This window comes from Myxine glutinosa, chromosome 9 (genome assembly GCF_964187855.1).
Source record: "Myxine glutinosa chromosome 9, kmMyxGlut1.1, whole genome shotgun sequence".
NCBI lineage: Eukaryota > Metazoa > Chordata > Myxini > Myxiniformes > Myxinidae > Myxine > Myxine glutinosa.
The window spans coordinates 69,325,533-69,336,392 of NC_136269.1; the positions used below are offsets into that span (position 1 = coordinate 69,325,533).

General features: G+C 42.2%; 1 protein-coding gene across 1 annotated transcript in view; it reads left to right on the forward strand.

Annotated features, from left to right (window-relative positions):
- The window catches only part of LOC137435331 (NF-kappa-B-activating protein), a 29,234-nt gene extending 18,592 nt beyond the window's left edge, over positions 1–10,642 (forward strand). The window contains exons 6-11 of the mRNA XM_068129022.2: positions 757–876; positions 6,465–6,519; positions 6,885–7,006; positions 8,564–8,639; positions 9,118–9,267; positions 9,747–10,642. Of these exons, the coding sequence (XP_067985123.1) occupies positions 757–876; positions 6,465–6,519; positions 6,885–7,006; positions 8,564–8,639; positions 9,118–9,267; positions 9,747–9,921 (698 nt within the window). The 3' untranslated portion in view covers positions 9,922–10,642. The remainder of the gene's footprint in view (positions 1–756; positions 877–6,464; positions 6,520–6,884; positions 7,007–8,563; positions 8,640–9,117; positions 9,268–9,746) is intronic.
- The last annotated feature ends 218 nt before the right edge of the window (positions 10,643–10,860 follow it).

The following is a 10,860-nucleotide window of genomic DNA, read 5'->3' on the forward strand; positions in this document are numbered from 1 at the left end:
ATAAGACAGGCCGCGCAACAGCCAATGCCTGTTCAAGAAGTGATTTGTCATGCAACTGAGAGGGCAGGGCACTGCTTTCGCCAGTGTGCCAATGATTACGCTGCCGCGTGCCAATGGTGGCACGCGTGCCTAAAGTTGCCGACCCCTGCTCTAGAGTGTGGCTCGTACCGAGCGATAAAGTTATTGGAGCATGGAATGAAGGTATTGGAAAGGGTGTGGGAGAAGACTATGAGGAAGAAAGTGAAGATCGACCAAATGCAGTTTGGATTAATGCCAGGAAGAGGAACGACAGACGTGCTTTTTATTGTGAGGCAGTTGCTGGAGAAATACATGTAGAAGAGGAAGAAGTTGTTTCTTCGGTTTGTTGATCTGGAGAAAGCATTCGATAGGGTTCCACGCGAAGTAGTGACATGGGCATTGAGGAAGTTAGGAGTGGAGGAATGGTTGATCAGAGTAGTGATGGCAATGTACGAGAGAGCGTGCACAGCTGTAAGGATGAAGGACGGGAACAGTGTTGACTTTGAGGTGAATGTGGGAGTGCATCAGTGGTCGGTACTAAGTCGTCTACTATTTGTAGCTGTGATAGAGGTGTGAAGCTGTGAAATTATCTACCACATGATGCTCTTATTTGGTGTCATCCAATTGCTTGAACCATTTTGAAGAGGGAGGTTCACCAGTATTCTGTAAATTTGATTTGATGTGCGGGCATTAGAAGTTTCATCGTGCTGTCTTTTGAGCTGAATGTATTTATTCCAGATGACAAGAAGAAGAAGAAGAAGAAGAAACATAAAAAACATGGAAAGAAAAAACGGAGCAAGGAAAAGAAACGCAAGAGGAATGAATCAAGTGACAGTGACAACAGTGACACAGACACTGGTGGGTCTGCATTTATGATGGACTATCTCTGGACATATGAGATCATACAGACCATTTATTTCCAAGATCCACTTGTACCTTTTAATGCCATTAGAAACCATCAAAGCAGCAATCGGTTTGCAATGGTTTTGCCTGGTGTTGGCTTAACGGCTAAGATGGCTGGCTTAGGATCTTAGGGTCTTAAGTTTGAACCCCGTCGTGCCGTTGAAATAACACCAAGTCATCTTTCCGAGGTCGGCAAAATGAGTAACGGCTAATTAGGGTAATAAGCCATTCGAGTATCATGCGTCAGAGTGGCGACTTGTCCAGGATTGAACTCCTTAGCCAATGAAACTGCCTCGGCCATTCCTATGTGCCTCACGACGTGAAAGGAATGGTTATTACCCTCGCCAAAGGAGAGGGTATTGCATTTGAGTCCGTTTGTTACTTGTGAAAATCGAGGATTTTTCAAGTGTATTGTTTGTCGTGTGCGTTATTCTGTCTGTCTGTATGTCAGTTGTCTACAGGGCACAATTTTCAACCGATCTTCACGACACTTCACCAAATGGTAGAGTTGGTCATAAGCAAGAAACCTATTGTTTTTGGGGTCAAAAGGTCAATAGGTCAACATAGGCGAAAGGTCACCAACTATGTCAAATTTCTAAAATCCTAAATTTTCATTTGATTGACTTGAAATTTGAAGAGGATTTGCATATCTGGTCAATGAAATCAACCACCAACTATTTTTGAAGTCAACATAGGTCAAAAGGTCAACATAGGCCAAGTTTCTTAAATCATCAATTTTCATCCATTTAACTTGAAATTTGAAGAGGATTTGCATATCTGGTCACTGATTTCAACCACCAATGATATTTAGGTCAACACAGGCCAAAAGGTCAACATAGGCAAAGTTTCTAAAATCCTCAATTTTCATCTGATTGACTTGAAATTTTAAGAGGACTTGCATATCTGGTCACTGAAGCTAACCACCAAGTATTTTTGAAGTCAACATAGGCCAGAAGGTCAACATAGGCCAGATTTGGCCTCAGGCCTCTGCGCTGGTGCTCCTGCCTCACACCTAGCTCGGCTTCACACGGTTGAAACCAAAGCATTCAAAATCATTGGAATCTTCCGCGATGAAGCTGATTCTGAGGGCCATTCTCTCTCTCACCGCAGGCAGGTAGGTGGTCTTTCTGTCTTCTACCGACTCCTCTCCGGCCTTGCACCCCCTGCTCTGTCTGTACTCTGTCCCCCAAATATTCCTGCAGGACACACAAGATCTGCCAGCAACCCTCTTTGGTGAAACTGCCAAAATCAAGACTCTCTGCTTACCTTTATTCCTGCATTCCTCTTTTCTCCCACCTCTGGAACAAACTCCCACACTCTCTTCAATCCCTCTCCTCCCTCCAGGTTTTTAAAACAGCTGTTCACCACCATCTCTTATCTTCCCCCATCCAAAACCTTGATATTTTTACCCCCGTTAAAAGACCCCAAATCCACCTCTTTAAATCCCCAACTTCTTTCCCGAAATTCCTCGAAGTGTTCATTTGCTTTATACTGTGTACCCCTCGCTCCTCCCCCAGCCCTCCCCCCTTCCATAGATCTACCGACGTCCCTGTTCTCTTCTGTTGTTGTGCTTGTGTGCTTCCCTCTCTTCCCTCTCTTCCCTCTCTCCCTCCCTCCCTTCCTTCATTGCATGTTTTATGTGTCTGCATGTTTTCATGTTCAATGTTTTAGCTATTACACGAGCCTCGATTCTGTATCCCCCCAAAGCTTTTTTTTTCAAAAAAAAAAAATCCTCAATTTTCATCTGATTGACTTGAAATTTTAAGAGGATTTTCATACCAGGTCACTGAATTCAACCACCAATTATTTTTGAGGTCATAGGCAAACAACTTGTTTTCGGGATTTCGCAAGTATCTCCCACAAGTATTTTCACACAACATATTTCTTGTTTGTTTGTCCGCACAGAATAAATATGATTTTCTCTGCAACGGTTGGTCCGAGTGACAGGAAATTTTCACCATAGGCTTCCTCCTTTGGGAAAAAATATGAAAGAAATGCTAAGTTTGGTTGGGGGGTGAAGGGGAGGGTAGAGATGAAAATGTAGGATTAGAGGGGAAAAGTGTGGAGGTTTTGTGATCTGGGAGGGAGAAAAGTAAATTTGCTTGGAATAATTTGAGGCTATACAGTCGTGGCCAAAAATATAGGCACCCTTGCACTTTTTTCAAATAATGCACCATTTCTTCCAGAAAATTGTTGAAATTATTGGCACCTTTTATTATTTTATTATTGCCAGGACAATATCATTGGCACCTTTTAGAAGTTGTTAGAAATAATTTGATTTCAAGCAGGTGATTCTCCTTTACTTTGGAATTTAACTCGCATGTAGTGAGTTGCAGGTGCATGCAATAAAAAAAAATCACTCATTCAACAAGTTTGAATAGAGAAAAGGAGTGATTCTGCTGTTTTGTGTCACTGTGTACCGCAATGAGCTTGGAGAAAAGAAAGAAAAGCAAAGAATTGTCCAAGGAGGTCAGACACAAGATTGTAGCCAAGCATGGAGAATCTTAAGGCTACAGGTCCATCTCCAGAGACCTTGATGTTCCTGTGTCCACCGTACACAGTTATCAGGAAATTTAAGGCCCATAGCACTGTGACCGCAAGACAAAACTTGTTCGAAGATTGCAGCGAAGGATTGTCCGAATGGTGGAGTAAGCACCTCGATGAAATGCCAAACAGATTCAAGCTGACCTTCAGACACAAGGTATGACAGTTTCAACTCGCACCTTCCGTCGCCAACTCAATGAAAGGGGGTTCTATGGTAGGAGACCAAGGAGGACCCCACTGCTAAGAGAGAGACATAAGAACTGGAGTTTTCCAAAACACATCTGAACAAGCCAAAATCGTTCTGGGAGAATGTCCTGTGCACAAATGAGACCAAATTAGAGCTTTTTGGCAAAGCACATCATCTCTATGTTTACAGAAAATAAAATGAGGCCTTCAAAGAAAAGTACACCTTCCTTACAGTCAAATATGGAGGAGGTTCGGTGATGTTTTGGGGTTGCTGTGCTGCCTATGGCACTGGGTGCCTTGAATGTGTGCATGGCATCATGAAATCAGGAGACTACCAAGACATTTTGTAGCACAATGTTCAACTCTGTGTCAGAAAGCTGGGTCTCCATCGAATGTCATAGGTCTTGCAGCAGGACAATAACCCCAAACACACTTCAAAAATCACCCAGAAATGGATCTAGACAAAACGCTGGACTGTTCTGAAGTGGCCAGCAATGAATTGGTCCAGATCTAAATCCCATTGAACACCTGTGTGGAGATCTGAAAACAGCAGTTGGGAGAAGGCACCTTCCAAATCTGGGATAACTGGAACAGTTTGCACAAGAAGAGTGGGCCAAACTGCCAGTAGAGAGGTGGAGGAAGCTCATTCATGGTTATAGGAAGCGCTTGACTGCAGTTATTTTGTCCAAAGTCTCGGGTGTCAATAATTTTGTCAATGCCATTTCTTTGATTTATTTAAAAGATTTAAAAGGATGTATTAAGTTCTGAATCAAAAACAAAGTTTCTGTAATATGAACAGTGAAGTAAAGAATTGTGGAGACCAAATACTTTGTCAATTTCAACTTATTTTTAGAGAAAATTGTGTTATTTGAAAAAAATGCAAGGGTGCCAATATTTTTGTCCATAACGGTACATGGGAAAACAGTTTTTTTTTTTTTTTTGGTCTCATATATTTGTGAAGATCAAATATTTTTATAGCTCTAATTCCGAAAATAGTGTGAAACATATCACTGAGTTTTAGGGTGCAGTGCAAAAACCAACCTGTAGAAGAGAGTATCTGGGAAGGTGTCCGCTGAAGGTGTGTTTTTACCTTAGTAGGTTGAACTTTCTGGTGCCACAATGTTTAGAAAAATCATTTGTGACAACCTCAGCAGTGGGATTGGATGGCAGCACTACTCGAGTTCTCAAATCCTGCCCTCTTGAATCGTCACCTTGGGTCTATTATTTTCACGCTAGGATGCATTCCATCCAAATTTAAGGTGGCGAGCAACCCATTTCACAACAAAGGCTGTTGCTTTGAAAACCCCTCTCCACTGCATGCCATTTGTTCTATTTTAAATTATAAGCAGCCCATGGAATTAATATTTTCTGCCACTTTGTAATGTTTATTTTCCCCATTGCTTGATTGCTGACTAGAAGGGTTCGCCAGCTGTTCCTTTTGGAAAAATAGAGTGAGAGTGTGAGATTTGTCAGTGTTGAAGGATATATTTCAGGTGTTTGACCAGCTTGTGATTTTGTCAAGGTCTAAAGAGGGAAGAAGCTGTAGCCTGCCTATCTGAAGGATGAGGGACGTTTCGCCACATGGTGAAGTCATCAGCAAGGGGTTCAGGGCAGTTGCAGAACCAGAGTCGAGGGGTGCCAGAAACGTCTCCAACTTCTCAGGTGGAAAAGACAGTCCGAGAGCAGTTTGGTTTGACTTGATAGGGTGGGAACAGAAAGTGAGCGGTTGAGGATCCAAAATTTGGAAGCAAATACAGAATTGAAGTATGTAGCCTTCTCATGAGCAAAGTCAGCTGTGGTGCCATTTGAAGTGAAGTGAGGGAAGGAATGGAGTGGGAGCAAACTCCAGAGACACATAACAAGGCACAACCTGGTTTTAGAGGAGGGAGACCAGTTTGAAAGTTCAATCTTGAGGTTGGACAGATGTTGTTTTCTGGCTCTCCTGAGCGTGGACACACTTGTGGGCTTTGTGGAAAGATCTGAGGTTACTTTCGGTCAGATTTGCTTTCCAGGAAGAGAAGGAAAGTTGTTTCTTAGCATCTGCCTCAGCACAGTATTTAGTGTACCATCGGTGGGAAGAAGAGTGTGAAAACTGAAGACGAGATGGGCTGGATAGGTGGACATAAGAGATTGCAGGTTATTGGGAAGAATTTCCATTTCCATTAATCTGCTGCGGCAGATATGAAAGACCAGTCCTGAAGTGAAATACTGGTTTGCAGTCCCTGCCAGTCTGCCTGAGTGAGCTGCAAGACTCGCCGGCACTGAGGTGGCTGTCTGAAAATAGCCAGAGATACCTCGACTCAGAAGCATAATTATGATCATGTGAACCAATTGGAGCAGAGGAAGAGCAGGATCCATTGGCAGGGAAGTTGGTCATTACCAAGTCCAGGAGGAAAAATTTGTCAATGAAAGAAATCCGGGTTGGAAAGTTTACAGATCGAGTCAGAAGTCCTCTGCTGCAGTGTCATGGCCGGTAAGAGAGGTACCAACACCCAGCCAATTGGCATGGTGACAGTGAAAATCGCCACATATTAGGAAGAGAGTTGGGATAGGTGATTAAAAGGGTGGGGCGAGTGGGAAGATGGGAGACAGTATGGTGAGGGAGAATATGGAAGGGTGGAGATGGTAGGAATCTGCAAAGCAAGCAAACAAATTGTCTGCAAAGTTTAAACTGGAGAACACGGCATTGGCTTCGAGTAGTTGAGGGCTGTGCATCTTGCTAATCTTTTTATTGTAATGATGCGCTAATTATTTAGCTTTTGTTCTCTCTGTTTATCGTGGGGTTGAACTATATTTCTTATTTTTATTGCCAGAGGAAGAAGAAAAGAATAGAAAGAAGAAGAAGAAGAAGAAACATCACAAGCAAAAGTATGCAAATTGAGACTGTGTGGACTGTGGTGTGGAATGTGGTGGACTGTTGACATGTATGCTTTGTGTTTTTATGGTAATTTTAAATTATGTCATAAGAAACACCACTCATCTGTCTTTGGTTATCATGCAAATGGAATTCTGTGAAGTTGTATGTTATCTTGGCATTGTATGTGTTACTGTGCCAAGAGGAAATTCCCAATCTAATCATCTATTCTCCCATTATTGGCTTGCTCTCTCTATTTCATTATCTGACAATACCGATTTGTGCCATGATGTTCGTGAAGAAGCCTTTCGTCTGGGCCCCTGTGAACTGCATTCCCTATGTGCTTTCTCTCGGATGCGCTCGGATTGTATGTGGCCAGGAAGAATAAGAGGGCACTCAAGGCAAAACGTGACGCCTCCAGCAGTGATGACAAGAAGTCTGAATCGTCAGCTGAGGAAGCAATTGCTCAGACAATGGATGGTGTCTGGGTCGAAAAGCAGAGTAAGTTTGCGTTAAACTAAATTTGATGTAGTTTTTGCACATGACACATGGACACTGCACTGCCTTGTGAAAATCTGAGTGAGCACAAAAAATATTGCTTAAGATATCGTTAAAATCTAAGGTCACTAGCCACGCCTAACTGTCACTTAAGTGATGGGTTTAATCAAAAGACAGCATCCCATGCACTTCACAAACATATTTCATATCTATCTGAGTCTCAATGAGGATGTAAGATGAAGTCAAACATGCAAAAAAAGGATGTTTTATAACATGTATATTGTAGTTGTTGTTCTTGCTGCTGCTTTGTGGCTGTGGTTTTTGTTTGTGTGTTCCTTACACGTACTATTGTATATTTTTCGCTTATCTGGAATTGGAATTCCAGATAACGTATTGCCATTGTGCACCGTTCAACCGTCTGTCTCCTGTTCCGACGTCTATGCCCAAACCGCCAGGCCGATCTGGCTGAATTTAGCAGCAAGGTTCATCTCCTGACTGGTAACGGGGATTGAAAAGCTCGTTCCGGTCACGTGACTTTAAGTAGATCAAAATGGCGAACTTAGTGAATTCCTTCTAAAATCTTCTTCTGCAGACCCACAAGTCAGAATGATACCAAATTTCGGTTACAACATGAGACTAGGGTAGGGATGTTAAATTGCGGAGGTCATGCCGATCACATTACCGGAAGTGTCAAAATGGCCGACTTAGCCAATTTTGGGGAAAATCGTGTAACTTTCTTTAAAAATCTTCTTCTGCAGACCCACCAGTCAGAATGATACCACATTTGGGTTACAATATTAGGCAAGGGCCCAGATAAGCTAAAGGTTCAGTGATCCTATTTTTCTATGTTACTTCAAGAAGTAATTTACTGTATATAATTTTGTGTGCTCCTTCTCTGTCCATCACGCTTTACTTTAAACTTTAAAAAAAAATAAAAATATTTACCCTTTAAACCCTTTACCCCTTTTATACCCTTTAAAGTTTAAAGGGTTCCAACTGTCATACTGTTGGAACCGCTACATGAAAGCTCCAAGTCCTGCTTCTTCCTCTTCCCTCCCAGAAAGACAGGCTTTTAAAACAGGATTTTTACCCCGTGCTTGCGAAGTGAAAAGCAGGGTTAGGCATTCAGTTGCATACGTGTGGCATACATATATGTGGCGTACATATGTGAGGCTTGCGCGTCTGCATTTTTTAAATTCATTTTCTTGGCAACCATTGGTCCGATGGACACAATTTTACCATGGGAGCACCTCCGTACATGCTACACACACGGACACTTTTCCTTTTCATAATATATTTGATTAAGTTGCACGTTTTGTACTGGCTAATGATAACAGGATAGTTCACTGAAAATTCTGAAGAGAAAATGTGGACCCTACCTTATCCAAACCGATTTCCTGCAATTTACCATGTTTCATCCCCCCCCCACCCTCCCCCAACCCATCCTCTCTTCCTGTTCGTCCATTCCCTTGCTTATGGTGTTCAATTCTTCTCGATTTGAATGTGTTGCTTTGACCATATTGTGATGCCAGCCGGTCTTCACCATTTCCCCGTGTGTAGACTCTGAGAATGCGAACATGTTCATTGGACCATTGCCACCCCTCGAGGCCACAGCTGATGATGACGGGCCTTTAGAGTAAGTTTTGAGGGTAATGCTAAATGCACTCACGTTGGCCTTATTGTTTACAACATTGGTGTTGCCTTCTTCATGTGATATTCATTTATTATTTACCAAACTAAACAAATGCGCTGCAGTCCCTGGGCCGGAAATTTGAATGGCCTTTTCGCAACTCAAACCCCTAATTGACAAGAACTTGTCAGAATCAAAGCATATGTGATTAACCCCCTAGTAATGTTTTCTAATAAGGCCTCATTTGTAATAGCTAGTGAGGAAGGCAAATTATAATAGGGCAGACAGGTTGAATGATTAATGTTTCCGAAAACTTAAATTGCAGAGCTTTTAATTTCTAAATTCTAAATGTTGCAAAGATTTTTTTTTCATTTACAAACAAATTTGTTATCCTGCCCTCTCCCCCCCCCCCCCCGTCCTCCCTCTTCCCCTCTTTCTGATGTGAAGCTTCATTCTACCTCTTCCCTTCCCAACTTATTTACAGCTATGGGCATGCCTTGCTGCCTGGAGAGGGTGCGGCCATGGCAGAATATGTGAAGGCAGGAAAGCGTATACCACGGAGAGGTGAAATTGGCCTGACCAGCAATGAGATCTCTGCTTTTGAGCTGGTTGGTTATGTCATGAGTGGCAGCAGGTATGTTCCGCTAGGGTTATTAAGCTGCATGTTGGCATCATACAATCCCCACAGTAAACTTTAGATCCCTGTCAAAAAATGTGTATTTGTTACAAATTTTTAATGTGAAAAATTGATGTATTTCGAGTTTAAAGAGATTTGTACTTCGGTCGTTGAAAATTTGGATCCAAGAGGTATGGGGGCTAGGTGAGGGGATGGGAGGTTGTGTTGTGTGGGATGAGGGTTGTGAGGGGGAGAGGTTGGTATTGTACATTTACCCATTGTAATTGTTATAGTTTTGCTGTTTTTTGGCTTTTGCTGTAAGACAAGAAAATAACCTGATGCTGTGTTTTGACTTGAAAGACGTGCCGAGTGCCCTGATTTCTTGTCGGAAAATGGCATGCAGATTTTTAGCAGATGAGTCTGATGATGATGATATTTATAACCATGATGTTGACGATTCTTTTCATGGTGCTAATTGGATATTTCATGTTATGCAGACACCGACGTATGGAAGCCGTCCGTCTGCGGAAGGAAAACCAGATATACAGTGCAGATGAAAAGCGCGCGCTGGCCTCCTTCAACAAAGAGGAGCGTGCTAAGCGCGAGAACCGCATCCTTGCTGGTTTCCGTGAGATGGTTTATCAGAAAACAAAGGAGAAAGACAAGAAGTAGCATGAGCGATCTTGCCATTTGCAAAAGACTCCTGACCCAGAACAAACCTCCATGGAGTTCTAATCTTATTGGAGGAATGCGACATTGACTATCTGAAGTTTGTCATTGTGCTGGTTCTTCTGGACTCTGCAAGAACCTGCGACCTTTTTGGTCCAAGTTAGCCGGAGAAGGGAGTGAGCAACTTTGTCATTGATAGCCACGTCTTTTCAAAATACAATTGACTCTGTTATCATATTTGGTTACCATACACATTTGATCCCAAGAATTAGCACACAAGACCTTTTTCATAGATGACATGAAATGGAGGAGCATGTGCGAGCGAGTGTATAATATAATACATTTGAAACCGACTTTGCTATTTCATTCCTCTAAAGCATTGTAAAACGATGTTTCTTAGAACTATTTTGATTGTTTTCACATGACTTTTTAATTCTTGAATTGAACACACAAATGGCTTGGACCGTTTTTTGATTGCATTGTTTGAAAATGCTTGCAAAGAATGGCAGGCCATGTGTACCGACTACGATGGTCCCCATCCATTAATTTCCGTTTCTGTGAAATCATGCTTCCTCAAGTGCAAAGTCTTCAAATATCTCGACTTTTTTAAAATTATGATTGAATGAAAACTCACGAACACCCTGGAACTTTAGGAATGCCTGGATACAAAAGCTCTGGTACAGTCAGAAAATGCTGAATGATTGATCAATTTCATGTCAATTGATAGGTGTTCTTCTTTTTTTCTGTCATGGTTTGTAGAGATCATGTGAGTCACATATGTATGGAGATGTATGGAGAATCATATGTCATGGAGAGTTAGGAGTGGAGGAATGGTTGATCAGAGTAGTGATGGCAATGTACAAAAGAGCACGCACAGCTGTAAGGATGAAGGACGGGAACAGTGGTGAGTTTGAGGTGAAGGTGGGAGTGCATCAGGGGTCG